The 17,159-nt window shown below is 35.4% G+C and overlaps 1 protein-coding gene across 1 annotated transcript in view; it reads left to right on the top strand.

The window, feature by feature from the left end:
- Nucleotides 1–13,294, top strand: part of LOC112055217 (PDZ and LIM domain protein Zasp) — a 49,549-nt gene extending 36,255 nt beyond the window's left edge. The window contains exons 9-19 of the mRNA XM_052882669.1: nt 185–373; nt 813–903; nt 1,580–1,751; nt 3,656–3,679; nt 4,009–6,580; nt 6,672–6,685; nt 6,790–8,029; nt 8,775–8,961; nt 9,044–9,164; nt 9,687–9,802; nt 11,549–13,294. Coding sequence (XP_052738629.1) covers nt 185–373; nt 813–903; nt 1,580–1,751; nt 3,656–3,679; nt 4,009–6,580; nt 6,672–6,685; nt 6,790–8,029; nt 8,775–8,961; nt 9,044–9,164; nt 9,687–9,802; nt 11,549–11,626 — 4,804 coding nt within the window. The 3' untranslated portion in view covers nt 11,627–13,294. The remainder of the gene's footprint in view (nt 1–184; nt 374–812; nt 904–1,579; nt 1,752–3,655; nt 3,680–4,008; nt 6,581–6,671; nt 6,686–6,789; nt 8,030–8,774; nt 8,962–9,043; nt 9,165–9,686; nt 9,803–11,548) is intronic.
- The last annotated feature ends 3,865 nt before the right edge of the window (nt 13,295–17,159 follow it).

Here is a 17,159-nt window from a genome sequence, read left to right as displayed (position 1 = left end):
CCTCACCCTCGTATCTACAATAAAAATGCGTTTATGATGTGCTGAAATTCTTTTAGTTTACACACACAAACGCGTTTGTGCTGTCACATTTAATCAGTAAAGCCAAACTTTTCTGCATTGACTTATAATGCCTGCCTGCAACAAAATGACTAGCATATGAATGTGACACGGATTGGTCCCGCAGCGGCGTGTTCGTGCGCATCAAGGACAAGAACTTGCACGTGGAGTGCTTCAAGTGCGCGACGTGCGGCTCGTCTCTCAAGAACCAGGGCTACTACAACCTGAACGGCAAGCTGTACTGTGACATCCACGCCAAGCTGGTGGCGCGCCAGAACCCGCCCGCGCCCAATCTGGACCCCGTCACCGTGCCTCCGTACGTTGTGCTATACTTTACTAGATGTTGACCTATGAGACCTGGCCCTGTAGCCAAAATACACATTATTACTGTTTCTACAAACGCTAATGCTTCGAAAACTGACATTGAGAATGGGGATGATATTCGTTATCGATAGGTCACTCGATCAAATTATCAGATATACGAGTATGTCATTCCCATACATTTTTTAGTGTTCGATTCATTAGATTTTGTAGAAAGAGAATCAATGTGTAACTTGGCTAGAAGTCCAGCTATCCCGAATCCACCATGATTCAAACTCCTTACTACTTGTAGGCAACTTGGAAGTCTTGGGATAGCTCGGCCTCTAGCCATGTTTCTCTAAAATAGACTTTTATAAAGCAGAAGCTCTTCATTTATCAGGATTAGGTGCTTCCTTAGAATATAACAAATATTAAATGACGGTTTTATATTGTAGCGGTGGGCGTATCCCCACAAACTCGTACTCGACCCCGCTGCCGCCGCTTGCTACCAACAACTACACCAACGGCTCCTCCTCTATGTTCAGCGTAAGTAAAATTCAAAATTCATTTAATAGCACTTTTGAAATTGTCAGCCCTAAAATAACGAAAGGTAACTAAAAAAGAAGTTATCTTTCTAATCTGCTACCTGCCCAAGTGTCACAGAACAAGTCTCCACAAACACGTCGGTTTTTCAAAGCACATGAGACCCTAGTGAAAACCCATGTCATTTCTTTGATCTTGGTGAAAATAAGTTACGTCAGATCGCTCTGCGATTGATCTATACTAAAGGCATACTCCAGGAATACTGTTTACCAACAAACAAATTAAAAATGAGGATATAAATCGCTAGTCATTTCACACCTAAAAATAATTATAATTAACTTGTTCTTAAATTAAGGAAAATAAACTTGATTAATACGCCTAAAACAATTAGATATAGTTTGAATAATATTTTATGTAAAAACATTACATAATTTTAAATGAAAAAATTATGAAATAACATCCGTTTTCTACCCTCATTTTAATTAGTAAACATTACTCCTCGAGTATGGCTTTAGTAAAGGTGTGTTCACTAGAGAAGACATCTTTAATTATTAATTAGTCAGTCCTGCGTTGGCCGGTGGCCGCCCCACTGTTTTTATATTGTAGCATGATTTTTGTTTGAAACAACTGCTCTAATACGTAGTAATTCAATACATATAATAATGAATGTTGTACGCAGCCGTCGAGCAACCTGTCGGGGCCCAAGCCGTTCGGCTCGTCCATCGGCTCGGCGTACTCGCCCGCGTCGCTGTCACCGCGCTCGGCGCCGCTGTCGCCCGCGCGCCCGCTCGTCGCCCCGCCCGCGCCCGCGCCCGCGCCCGCCATACCTGCGCCCACACCCTTCGCACCCAGTAAGAGAGTCACTTTTGCCGTATAATATAATACAGATACACACAATCCCATCACACTATTTTCCATATGACGTAAATTTATATAACGCATAGCATCCGAGAAGGAAGATATCTAAAAGTCACAAGACCGCGAAGTTACCTACCTAACTTAACCTAACCGTGAGTTTTGTCTAATGTCAAATGACAAAAACAACTTGTCAATAAGCTATCTGACACTATTGTTAGTTTAATTGCGTTTGTGGGTTAAATAAAACTTATGTCAACTTGAAAAGAGTGTGTTTTAACCATCGATCTCCTATTAAAAAGTGGATGCACAATCAACTATCAAAAAACGTCCCCACTCAATGAGTGCCAAACACATCTTGGCACTCAATTCAAGTAGTCGCATTTGCAAATTCAACCTTAAACTCAATCCTTAAGGTTGTATTCGCTCTGAATTATACTATATTTAAAGGCCTTTAGGTATGATTTTCTTCACCAATAATTCTAAAACTGCCAAAGCGAAAATTCTACATGATTGTGCGTCCATTTATTATAAGAGGTTGGTTGGTTTTTACGAAGTAAATTATCAAAATGTACGCAGCTACAACAGATAAATCAATTATGAAATCTCCACAATATATGTATATTATTTAGACTTTATACTATTGCATACTGTGTCACTTATTTGAAAAAAAATATTTTTTACAATATTAATGGCCGACATTACATTGTTTTACTACTGTACTGAAATTATAATGAATTAAGGATTGATATTTGAAGATTTGCCAATTCAATTTTGTTTTTTGAAAGCTTTCTTGTATAAAATGTAGTATAAGATTTTTTATGGAATGTAGTAAAAACATGATAGTTCATTCGATTAATTAATTAATTTAATTACAGCAAATAAGTGTGTCAAAACGTTGAATAAACAAATACCCCTCTGTTGTAGGTATAATAACAAATATTCGCGTTTATCACATATCTATAAAATGAATAAGCTAACTCGCATAAAAATGACACTGAAACTACTGTAGGTATATTATGTAATAGTCTTTTTTACTTTACTTTTCAATTTTGGCAGTGAAAGGGAAATATTGTTTATATTTTGGTCTTGAAATTTTTAAATCTTGTTATAAAATCATTAAGAGCTAGATTTATAAAAGCACAAAATCTATTCTTCGTCAACGCATAGAAAATACATGAATGTATTTTGTGAATACAAAATATATGAATATTTTTTCAAACATTTCACTGTTATTGAAATTAATAGTTGTATTGAAAATTATGGTTATCCAATTTGATACTACATTATTAACATACATTGTTTAAATGCAACAAATGCCTTTCCACATAGCCAATGGTATAGTGTTACTTTCCCATAATCTCACCAAAGGGTGTCTAGTCCTATAAATAAATATGTAGACAGATTTTTGGCTCTCTTGTTGACATTGTAACCTAAATATAATCTTCGGTTGGCAAATGATCAATCACCCCAAAAATGCATACGACACTTTTAATAGGTTCAGGTAGGTGGCCTAGCCAAATTTACTGCCAGTCTTATTAAAGCAGCGGTCGATTAAAGTCCTCAGTAAGGTAATGATTTAAATATATTTGTAATGTTTTAATATATCTTTTCAATTATTTATACATAGTAAAGTGGTTTTATATGTACAATCAATAATATGTATATAGGAACCTCGGAGCACTTGATTAGATTTATTATTTTTAAACTAGGTCATATTATTTAAAAGTGTTTTATTAGAAATTCATTGGCTTTGATAATAATATGAGCAGTCAGTATATAGTTGTTTCTAAGTAGTCTAATGATAAAAGTACTTGTGTGATTAGTTTGACTATACTAATATTTACTGTAGTTATTTACTGTTTCAAAATGATATAGTACTGCTGTTTATTTTTGACAGAGGCCCCAGTTTCGATTTTTAAAGGTAATTTATAAATTGGCAATATTAAAAAAAAATCACAAGAAGCTTAGCTTTTAGTGGCTACTGTAATGTAAATATAAATTAAAATTACGAGTATATGCATTAAACAGCCAGGCAATATCAACCACATTAAATAACTTTTGTCTGACCATAATATTTTATCAATGCAATTTGCTTAAGCAATTCGAGATCCAAAAAATATGCATCCTTGCTATATAAAATATTTTCAACACCACTATTTTATGGTCACATTTTGAAGTTACTAATATAAACTTTCATCTATTTTTCTCCCCCATCATTCATACCTTCGCTAATAATCTAATTGCTAACAGACAAAAATACAAAAAGCATTGTGTGGCCCCCACCATTTCCTCCAGAAGATGAACCTATACTAGACACAAATATCGTTCAAAAACCATCTTTCACCGAATTTCAGTCACCAATTGTGACAGAGAATAGTAATTTAAGCTCTCAAATACAAACGAAGTCTTCTGAACAGAATATCACATCATCTCAACAAAATTCTGAATTCTCTTCAAACACTACATATGAAACAGCAGCTACATCGACGACTTCATCTAAATCAGAATCTTTAGTACAAAGCCAACAATCCCAATCAACAAAAGAATTGTCTACTTGTACTGTTCAGTCGTCGTTTTCTCAAGCAGCTTCATCACATGAATGTCAAAGTTTTTCTGTTTATCAAACACAGCAAGCCTCTGAACTAGATAGTAGCAATACCATTTGCAAAGATAAAGTTATTGGGAGTTTTGTAAGGCCAGAGATTACAGAAAATCAAATTGCTACTTCTGATGAATTTATATCGAAAACAGAAAACAAGGAAGTTAAACAAATAAAATCTGAAATAACAGAGAAAGACCAGAGTACAGTAAATATCGAGTCGGATTATAATATAATTAATACAGATGCATCAAATCTAGATGTAAATACTTTAAATGAAAAAAGTTATATAACCAGTGTAGATGAAGAGGAAGCAATAAAAAAACGCTGCGAAATTTCAGAATTAACTGAGACAAATATAAAATCTTTTAACGATTTTCATAACGATATACAAAAACCTATATCAGTTCAAATAGATACTGCACAAAGTGACATGGCGTTGTTTAATCAATCTAAATCGGTTCATTTACCTATAAGTACCCGTAAACCTAAACAGTTTCCTTCATCAAACACCCCTCAACCAACACCATATATGTCAAAAGTCTTGAAAGGTAACGTAAAAACTACTCCAAAAGAAAAAACTTCTACTTCGAACCAAATGACAGGATCTAATATTGTGAGGGGATCATTAGCGGATGCTCTAACAATAGCGCCAGATCGCCCTTATAGTCCTTTGGCTTTCCATATTCCAAATCAGAGTCTTTCATCGACTTCAACAAGTGAAACTCAATCAATATCAGCTGATAAAATACTTCCACCTCCAATGCAGACAAGTACTGATTTTCCAACGAACCAAAATGTTTCTAAATACGGTGAATCGACTTTTCAAAAAGGAGGGCTGTTGCAGCCTTCGTCAGAATTATCAGCATTTAAGCCTGTGAGTAAACAGACATTTCCACCACCACCACCATCTGAATTTTCAGCATTAAGTGGTGGTTCTCAAATGAACAGAGAGCTTAATCAATTTTCTCGTATAGAACAGGCATCATCTTCACAATCGAAATTTACCCAAAATTCAGCGGTTTCTTCAAGTAATGCAACCACCACTGAAGGATTTTCAACTATAAAAACTGAAGATCATTACTCACAAAAATCCAATAAACAAGAATCATCTACGTTTGCATTAATGCAATCTGCTATGCACAAGGCTGAAATGTTTGCACCAAATCAGCAAAATCTTGATCAGCAATTGCCATTTAGAGGAGGACCAAACACAGGTATGCAGCAAGGAACTATTGCTCCCATACCGGTAAATCCTCAAAAAATTCAAAATATTCCCGATCAAAATAAATTAAAAAATAAAGTGCCTTCCAGCTCAATGACATTTCAACCTGTTATGGATGAAACAATGCTAAGAATTTCACCCGTTCGCAGCCGGCCCACTACTCCAAGTATGATTAATAAACCTGCGCCAATTATTCCACCGTATCAGATGAACTTAGTTACTATGGAACACTCAGCTCCTGAAAGCCGTATGTACTCACCAGCTAGAGAATTAGCTGGACAATCACCTGCACCTAGAGGATCAACGCGTTCACCATCTAATACACCAAAAGTACAGGCTCCACGAATTAAAGAGTCAAATCAATATTATAATGTAAATCAGGCACCAATTGTTAGAGAACAAAGAGAATCAAACGTTGGTTATCAAAGCGAGTCTTATAATAAAGGAGACCTAAAAATTAAAGAAGATTCCATGTTTAATCAAAACTATGGTCAAAGACAGTTAGAATCCCAAAATATCGCTGAATATGGCAATACAACTGTACAAACTACCAGAAAAACTTACGAAGAATTTGAGAGAGCTCAAAGTGCAAAAGTTATAGAGATACAAAAAGATGGTTCTCAATCTACTGGTTCCTATCAACAAATTCAATCTAATATCCAACCCTCGTCCAATAGATCCGTCAAACAAGTTTTCCCTCCTACTGTATCAAATTTGACATCATCCCAACAGAATTCGTCTTTTAATACTACTAATGAAAATGTTGTCACCGCTAGAAAACAAGCTGATTTTTATCAACCGATTCCTTTGATATCTGGTGCTAACCAAGGTCCAGTGTGTGATCCTACCCCATCAACAGGTTCCAGTGTAGGAGCTGCTAGTCGCGGCAAAACCTTTGGTGTTTCATCAGCTCCCAAACGAGGAAGGGGAGTCTTAAATAAAGCTGCCCTACCTGGATCACGAGTTCCACTTTGTGGCTCTTGCAATGGCAACATTAGGTGACTCTTTTATGTAGGAATTTAGTTGTTGTGTTGCGTGATGCATGGGAATAAAATAGATAACTTATTATTAAATTTTGTTATTGTCTAGCTATTTATATAGGTGTTTCTGCATTTTTAACTGGTTGTTGTATTGAATTGAATTGAACTAAAACCATAATAACATTTCTAACCAGTTTGTATATTTTTTTGTTTTGTTTTTCTAACAGTTAATGAAACACAAATGAACAGTCAACACAAGACAGAATTTAAAAGCCCCGCGGAAGAAAGACTTATTAGAAAGATGGCAAAAATGGCTCTTAATGGCTACGAAATAGGAATTCAAAGAAAAATTAAACCAGCAGATCACATTCAATCAATGGCTGACAAAATTCAAGATACTGTAGTTACCAAGCATCCTTTGAATACTGATGGTGTACCGTCTGGCGATAATAGCCGCGAGAATACTTTAAAGCGACCTTTGAATAAAAGTTTTGACAAAAGTTTCAAATCGCAGGATAACAGTTTAGTGAATACATTTAGTAGAAATCAACTAACTGGCAATGACGTCGTAACTTGCAGTAACTCACATACGCCTATACCCCCACCTCTGCCTACTACACCTGTGCCAACGTTTCAAGCCCATAGCACTCCTATAACCAATATTTTAAATAATATTGCAACAAAGAGTCACAGCACAGACTTTAATAATAAAACAAACAAGCAAGAATCCCAGTTGTTACAGTCAAACATAGAAAAATCTTACAACGGTGGATATTCCAGTAGTGAAGATTCAAACAAAGATTGTAGTAGAGATAAATTAGAGTACAATTTCAACACCCTAAGAAAGAATGGACCTGAAAAAGTACGACTTTTTAATGATAACAATATTTCATTACAAGACGTCAACAAATCTGAATTAAAGCCCGAAATTAATTTCTCTAATACCTTAAGTAAAAGAAAACTGTTTGAAAGAAGCGATGCAATGAATGACTCAAGCTTTTCAGATAACAATTTTAAAATGTTTGATAAAATTAATAATAGCACTTCAGAAAAAGATCATACATCAAAACATAACAGTTCAGAAAATTCTGTCGAAGATATTATAACTTCTGTATATCACGAAGAAAATACGAAAAAGCTTCCTAACAGTTTATACGATAATACATTGTACACTTACAAGTCTGGTAAACATAACGGCATTGATGGACATTCTAAAAATAATTCAAATGAAAATATAACCGAACACATCGAACATGTTAATCAAACATGTAATTCAAAGCACGAAACAAATAACAAAGACAACTCTGATGAAATAGTAGTAAGACGCAGAGAAAAGAAAAACATCAGGAATGATGATGGTCGAAGAGATTCTCACATAATCGCAAGGCCCCTCAGTACAATGACGTCAGTGGACGTCGCGGACGGACAGTACCCTGTATGTCATGTGTGTGACAAGGCTATAACCAGGTACAATACAGTATTTTTTCTTACAGTAGGGGATAGTCCGGGATGCTAAATTTGCAGTTACTCGGGCATCATTGGGACCGATTACATTTGTTAGATTAAATTGTAGGAATAATAAATGGATATTTACTTTTTTTTGCTTTTAGCGGTGGAAAAAAAACTACAGACTTTAAAAGCAATTTTTATTACTTTGGCTTACTGAAATTGACAGAAAATTTGAGGGATTAATTAGGAGATTATTTTCTTTAAAATAAGTTGAAAATTAATCGCGCTCATAATTCGAGAACTAAAATATAAAAGGGTTTTTTTTGTAACTTTGAGAACCTCCCATTCCATTACGTTACGCTCAAATCGTCAGATTTTCGAAATGCATACATTTTAAGCTATCAACTCACCACTCATCCACCATCCACCATCTTACCTGACGTGCTGGTTGAGTATTTCTGAAGTTAGTTTTTTTTTTTTGGTTGCCCTAAACGTACCCACCAATATTAAGGGCTCATACTTGGTGGAGGTACTCAACAACTGCAAGGTATACTCCCTTATGTTTATCTGTCGCGCTCGAGTAACTGAAAACCCCTCTTCGGCTTCTTTACTAGTTTAAAAAAGTAAGACAAATTTTGCACGATAAGCATGCGCGTGTTGCTTTGTTTTAATACATTAACGTTTTACTTTTTTTTTAATATCCAATAATTAGACATAACAAATATAAACTTGACATGTTTCTAACAGTAATGTTTAACTTTAGGGGGCCGTTCATTACTGCGTTGGGTCGGATTTGGTGTCCTGAACACTTCATCTGTGTGAACGCGACCTGCCGACGCCAGTTGCAGGACATTGGATTTGTGGAAGAAAATGGACAACTCTATTGCGAATATTGTTTTGAGCAATACATAGCTCCAGCGTGCGACAAGTGCCATGCCAAGATTAAAGGAGTAAGTGACTAACATAGGATTTATGTATTAAGTGTGTATTATATTTTAAGGAATGATGCTAAATATTTTAATTAATTTTTAGGATTGCTTAAACGCCATCGGCAAACACTTCCATCCAGAATGTTTCGCCTGTGTGTACTGTGGGAAACTATTTGGAAACAATCCGTTCTTCTTAGAGGATGGATTGCCATATTGTGAAGCAGGTAATTTATTTATTTAAGATTATCAGTACATTTTATTTTGACGGAATAAGCACGATGTATAAAAATGTGTAGATAAAAAGTTATCCCAAATAGGATTCTAGAACTAGAAACTGATCCAACATAATATTTAAAATCTAGAATCTCTATTGAATTGGCTCCTGCGTATATTAATGCACAAGAGCAGGTAGATAGAAACATGGCGGCATTGTAGGATGTGCCGCTAGAATGCACTAGAAAACGATTGTCTGTTATGAACGATGGTTTACTTGACATCAAATGCGCAGTGCTTGTTCCATCAACTATTGCTAAAAAACTTGCGTTTCGGGACGCACAACAGAAGTGATTATTTCAACCTGCTGCCGTATACGTGAGAGAAAGGGAAGCCAGAGAGAGTGGCGCCGTAACGCGTTACGTTTCGATGCGGTTTATCCTTTCATAAGAAAAGCGAATAGGTATCTCTAGGTATTGACGTTTGTCTCTAGGTGTTGACCATGTAAACAATGATTTGCAACAAACTTTCAGACTGGAACGAGCTATTCACAACAAAATGTTTCGCATGCGGGTTCCCCGTGGAGGCGGGCGACAGGTGGGTCGAGGCGCTCAACAATAACTACCACAGTCAGTGCTTCAACTGCACGGTGCGTATGATGCGACTTGCGAGCCTCACTAAATACATACAACAAATCCCTAGGGTTAAGTTCAGATTGTCGCGCGACGTTGTGCGGGTAGTTTTGAAATGTTTCTTGTAGATTCTGTTAATGCCTGTGAAGTTTACATATCGAGCTTTCGAAAAGCATAAAACCTTATTAATGATATCATCATCATGTTATATGAAATTTTTACGTTTTTTTTGTCTGAGATGACGCTTATAAAACCTGGCGCTAGAGCTGAGTGTGTACCAAATAAGAGGACCGAATTTTAACTATGAATTTAGTATGATCAGTAATAATAATGGATCTTTTTAACACAAATCTGTTGATGAAATTCAGTCATTACAACTCAGCGCCTACGCTATATTCTAAGGCTGCCAGTCCACCGAAGCGGAGCGAGGCAGCGAAGCCGAGAAACAGACAAATATTAACCAATAGGATTGCATAAAATCTCCGCTCCTCATAAGTGGACTTGCGAGCTAGTTTAAAAATTCATATAAAACCGGTAAGCGGAGCGGGGCATCGTGTGCGGGGAAGTTTCTTCGGGAAGTAATTTCGTATGCAGTATGCAACTCCGCTCCGCATTAGTCCGTTACTCCGCTGCGCGTTAGTCCGTTTCTCGCTCCGCATTAGTCCGTTTCCCTTGCTCTGCTATGGTGGACAGGCAGCCTAAAACTCAATATGTCATTTTAACGTATGTTTATACTACTGGCGGTAACCATACGTATAATGAATGAACAGCGGTGAGTCTATAGATCGAGCAACGTCGCGCAACCTTCTTTACCTAACCTCTGCCAATTGTTAAAATTGTAAATAATAAATAATTTGAACTGTGTTAAAATCAACATAAAATAGTCAAAACGGGAAGACCTATTTCAAATCACAGTATTGTAATATGTACCAAATTTGTCAATTACCCATTTATTAATAACAAAGTACGTAGGTCTAATCATAATATTCCTAAATTCCATAATTTAAGCATCAACATTTGATACCAAACAACGAATAGTATTTCTAAATATTTAGAAGTATATATATAATACCATTTTCTCACTGTTCACTATTAAAATTAATTTTAATAAGTACGTCATTTCTATCGAACAATTTGTAGCCGCGAGAGGTGTAATTAAAATGTATATTTAATTAGCTAGCAATCGCAGTCAAAGCTCGTCATACGCCGCCATAATGTGTTATTTCCAAATTAACATTTGTGTGTGTTTCAAGTGTGTCCAATATGAATATTTCATAACCATTGTACAAATTGTATATCGTTTTCATAAAACCAACCTCCCAGAAACTTCGGGAAGGTTATTTTTTAGTAGATGTAGAGTTTAGCAATGTTGGTAGAATTAGAAATGCTTGATTTTGGTAAAGTGATGATCAACTACTTTTAGAAATGTTTTGGCTATTTTATGTATTGTATATTTATTAATTTACAATTAAAATTATTATATTGCTAGTCATTTGATAATGCACTCCAATACTATGTCTAATTAAGTTTAAGTACCTATGTAGATATCTCTACCTATTATAATTTACATAATACCATTTATAAATCTTGAAGTTTGCCTACAAATGACTAACAAATGCCTGTGATAAAATTTAAAATGTAATTTCACTATACGAAACGTTATTCATGTTGTATGTACTTACCTCAATATAATATTCTATTTTAAAATGCCATTACCCATCAAAATAAGCGGTTATTTAATTAAAATGTCATGTTGATTATAGGTCTGCAAAAAGAATCTCGAAGGACAGAGTTTCTTCGCCAAGGGAGGACGACCTTTCTGCAAGATACACGCCCGCTAGAACTCCGCAGCCATTAATTTATAATTCTGACACTGTTTATTCTACCACCACTTTCCGTCCCGTCTCCATATCACCGTACTCGATCCCAGAGACTGATACTCCCACACCAAAGCGAACGAGGATATTAGAAACTCCACTCCACACCGATGGAGGGCTGTTTTCTGATATACGGAGTACAGACGGCAAGTTGCTCAGCAAGGTAACCGTAGACCGTGTCCACAGCACTAGACACCATAATGTCACAGACGAGCCTCTCGCATCACAAACTGTAGATGCCCATGGCAACAAGGAATACATTGACGACATTATCAAAACCGAAACTATAACAAATGAAAACGTTTTGAAAGTAAAGTTTACGCCTGTACCATTTGAACTTGACTGTCTTATACAAAAACCGAGACCGTACACTCCAGTCAAATATTTAAAAGATGATTTTGCAGATTTGCAAAGTTACAAAATTGTTAACTCCTTGTTCAAAGATAAGTTCTTGAGTCCAAATGATATGAGTGATATTGATATTGTCGACAGTGTTACAGACAGTCCGGTGATGCGAGGGCATAGTCCGCTGGCAAACCTAATTGTGCCAGAGCAATTAACTAAGATAGACGGCTACTTGCAAGAAAGTTTAAACTTGTGTTCAGAATTTCAAAATGAAAAAAATGTACCAACGCTTAAAACATTTGATGACGTAACACCAAAGATAACAGACAACAATGAGAACAAATGTGATAATGTTGAAACAAATACACAAAACATTTTAAATATTGTCGAATACCACAAAAATGAAGATATACATCGTAATGAAACAAGGGACTGGGACGGAAAGTCGGAAACCAAATCTAAGTTAAACAGTGTTCAAACAAAACATCCGGGAGTTTTAAGCGCCATTTACAATATGCCAATGCATTATCATGCAGCATTACTGTGTTTCTTGTTAATTGTATATAACCTTGTTTATCAGTATATTAAGCAAAATTGCCATGGTAAAAATCAAAGTGTAAGTTAAATAAAATTTAAAAAAAAACTATTTTTATCTAAAGATTGTATTGTATAAACTAGTCAAGAAATTGTGTTTACAAATTATTATCATTGAAACTTGTTTTATTTTCCTAAACATACCTGTCGGAAAGGATGTAAATAATGAAAGGTAACAAAGCCATTTCTCGTTTGTATAATTCTTTTATAACTAGTACACATCTAATATTTGATGCTTTTCATTACTATAAAAATGCTCGCAAGGATGTGATAATTCACTTCTCTAATTTTTATAATTTTAAGGCTTTGTACACAGCTTCCGGAATGTTTCAATAAACCGTCACTAACATTAACATTTAACAATACATAGTCTTAAACTTCATCTAATTTAATAGACTCGAGGTTGGAGGTATTTATTGGTGCACCAACTTTTATAATATTTTTCATAAGATTACCATTTTTTAGGTATAAATAGTAAATGCTATTTTATATTATGTCCAAAAACCATTGTTATTGATTTTCTTTACCAATATAGGTAAATGCATAGTGCAAAATATACATTTAAAACAAACATAACCATGTTGAAAGTTTATAATCTTAATTTTAATTACTATTTATTTAGAAATAAAACAATGCAATTAGTAATTAATCATAAGAACAATAATGTGAGCTTAAATAAAGTATTTTATTTTATGATTGTATTTTCACTAAATTAAATTTACCCTAGAGTTACCCACTGCTATCCTTTCTATCCTATATTAAAAGAACATATTACTTTGAATAATGTCGATTTTACAGTTGATTATATAAAAATATCTCAAAAGCATTTGATAGCAATCACAACTACATTTGGTCAACACTAAAACAGCAAGGAGTGAACATCAGCTACATAAACGTCATTCAAAACATTTACAACAAAAGCAAAGGGAGTATAAAACTGGAATCGATAGGAAATCCATTTCCTATAGACAGAGGTGTTAGACAAGGAGACCCACTGTCACCAAATTTGTTTAATGCAGTGCTGGAGAATATCTTCAAAAGCCTTGCCTGTGCTGGATATGGTCTTAATATAAATGGCTGCCCCCTAAATCATTTGAGATTTGCAGACGATTTCATCTTGCTTGAAGAGGACCCATGTAAAATACAAATAATAATTGTACAGTCTTTAGCCAGTAAAAGTAAAGAAGTAGGTCTTCTAATGAATAGAGCAAAAAAAAAACTAATGACTAAGTTAAAAGAGGTTGATATTAGAGTACTGGATGGAAAGGAAGAGTGTGTATTTGGTGATTTCCCCTATAGACCAAATGTCAAAGAAACTAAACAAGAGGATTGCTAGTGGGTGTAGAAAATACTGGTCACTAAAGGAAATAATGAAAAGCAAAAAAATAAGTATGAACATTAAGAGGAGAACCTACAATATGTCTATCCTCCCATGTATCACATACAGAAGCGAAACTTGGTCCCTTACATAAAATCACAGAGAAAAACTAGCTAAGTGTCAGAGGGCAATAAAGAGAAGTATGTTGGGTGTAATACTAAATGACAGAATCACCTCAATTGAGATAAGAAACAGGACCAAGCTTACTGTGATGTTCTTAAAAGAATCAACCACTTGAAATGGCGTTGAAAGGGCCAAAAGGAACATGTTACGACCGAAGACCAAAAATTGGAGCAAGCAGGTAACACTAGGTACCCAAGAGATGGTACCAGACAATGTGAATGACCAACAAGATGGTGGGAAGACTACGTCCGTCTAACCCTGCCTTGCTGGAGCAGAAAGGGTGCACTGGAAGCAGTTGGAGGAGGCCTATGTCAGGCGACACTAAGAACAGTCTAAAAAATCAGTAAAATTTATCTCCTATAGTATATGACGGCACACCAATACCCTTGTCAAATACAGCAAAAAATCTTGGGCTGAAAATTGACTGTAACTTATCGTGGTCTGGCCACATAAATGAGGTTAGTAGGCGGATCCATTTTTCGCTTCATTCCCTTAAGCGTTTCCAAAATTTTCTTCCTTTACGTACTAAAATCTTACTTGCCCAATCCCTTCTCCTTCCTATTCTTGACTACGCTGACGTTTGTTATTTAGATGCGACAGAGGAGCTACTCGACAAACTCGATCGACTTCAGAATTTGTGCATCCGATTTATATACGGATTGCGCAAATTCGACCGTATTTCTTATTTCCGTAATAAACTGAAGTGGCTCCCTATTCGTCATCGCCGGAATATCCATATACTCACGACGCTGTTCAAAATCTTAAATACCTCTTCTCCTTCCTACTTGCGGGAGCTCTTCCACGAATCCCCACGCCGTCTCAGACCGGTGCGTTCGTGTGTAAAATTAAAATCTCTATCTGTGCCTCCCTATAACACTGTTTTTTGTGTTAAATCTTTTTCAGTTATCGCAGCGCGTCTGTGGAACTCACTACCAGATACCATTTTCAAAAAAAACCCATCTGTTGATACCTTCAAACATCGACTTCGTGAACACTATCTTTCTTTATCATCATAGATATATTATATGTATGTATGTATATATGTATTTATTTAGTTATTATTTATATATAGTATTGATATGTACTGTTATAATTTATATATTTATTTCAATTTATTTATTAGTGTTATTTTTAATGTATTTAATATTATTTACTTTTATTATTTATGTATTAAGTATAATATGTTTTCTCACTTTTTTTCTGTTGTACCTATCCATTTCTTTTGTTTAAAATCTCTCCCACTGCCAAGGGTCACTGGCAGAGATCTCTTATAGAGATAAGTGTTTCCTTGTCCACTGTTTTTCTTTTTTACTTTTGTGTGTTACTATTATTGGTACAAAATAAATAAAAAAAAAAAAAAAAAAAAAAAACAGCGTGACATGCTGTAAACATACACCACTGTTTGAAATAAAAGGCTATTTATTTATTAATATAAAAATAAACTTATAGCTTACCAACCCACTATTAAAACATAGTGGTGAGTCTAAGCACTAGATTCCCTCTTTCTTCACCTAGTACAGAGGGCCTTGCAACTTTTGTGTAGGTATTATTTTTTATATTGACAGAACAAACAGATGGACCACCTGATGCTAAGTGGAAGATCTTCCCCAAAATCAAAGCAATTTATGTATGTAGGTACTTATAAAATTTGGCTCTGCAGGGAAAACACGAGCCCAGGAGGCAAGTGGTAACTAGTTTTTAACCGACTTCCAAAAAGGAGGAGGTTCTACGTTCGGCTGTATGTATGTTTTTTTTTTTTTTTTTTTTTTTATGTATGTCCAGCGATAATTCCGTCATTTGTAGACCGATTTTGAAAATTCTTTTTTTGTTTTGTAGGGTTTGATTCCAGGGTGGTCCCATTTTTTTCATGTCAGGATCTGATGATGGCATCTTGGAGAAATCGAGAGGAACTTTCGAAAATCGTAGGGACGGCTAGTGCGTTTGTTAGTGTTTCCATAAGGTATTTTAAACAACTACAATTTTATGAAGGTCTGGAGTTGGTCTGATGATGGAGCCGATACACAGACGATGGAACTCGTCAACGATTTACAGCAGGTACCTTTTGTTTGGGCTTAATTTATTTGTATTGATGAGAACTTTCCACCTAGATGGTTGTGACTGTATTAAGGGTCTGATGATGAAGACGAAGGACAGTTAAGAGAACTCCTCGACGGTTCACAGTAGCTACCTTGTGTTTGGACTTGATAAATTTGTATTGATGAGAACTTTCCACCTAGATGGCTTGTGACTGTATTAGGGGTCTGGTGATGAAGACGAATGATAGTTAAGGGAACTCCTCGACGGTTCACAGTAGCTACCTTGTGTTTTGACTTGATAATTTTGTATTGATGAGAGCTTTCCACCTGGATAGGTTGTGACTGTATTAGAGGTTTGGTGATGAAGATGAAGGATAGTTAAGGGAACTCCTCGACGGTTCACAGTAGCTACCTTGTGTTTGGACTTGATAAATTTTATATTGATGAGAACTTTCCACCCATATGGATCGTGACTGTGTGTCTTCATCACCAGACCCCTATGGTCTGGTGATGAAGACGGAGGACAGTCAACGTTTTTCTGAATATTCATATTACGTGTGGATAAGGGGGGAGTGAAATTTTGTGTATGAGTTAAGGTAGTCTTTATATTTAAATTGGGATTGTAGGCCTTACATACTTATCATAAGAAAATAACGTTTCAACTAATTGCTCATTAATTTTTGTTCACACTCAGTTAGGTGTGCTAACACTAAAAATTAAAAAATAAAAATTTTAATAAAAAAAATTCAACCGACTTCCAACTCAAAAATTAACCTAAACTAAAAAGCAAAAAATAACATCTTACCTATGTGCTACCTTCTGATCAGTTTGAAGGCGGTGCCAATCCAGTGTCATGTTTTAATTAAAGCCGTTACTGAAAGAACCACAGAAATTGTGTTATATAAACGGCTTGAATTAAAACATCACTGGCTTGGCACCGCCTTCAAACTGATCAGAAGGTAGCACATAGGTAAGATGTTATTTTTTGCTTTTTAGTTTAGGTTAATTTTTGAGTTGGAAG

The sequence above is a fragment of the Bicyclus anynana genome, chromosome 7 (assembly GCF_947172395.1).
Source record: "Bicyclus anynana chromosome 7, ilBicAnyn1.1, whole genome shotgun sequence".
In the NCBI taxonomy this organism is placed as follows: domain Eukaryota; kingdom Metazoa; phylum Arthropoda; class Insecta; order Lepidoptera; family Nymphalidae; genus Bicyclus; species Bicyclus anynana.
Note: the sequence above shows the minus strand (reverse complement) of the source record. Positions and strands in the feature narration are given on the sequence as shown.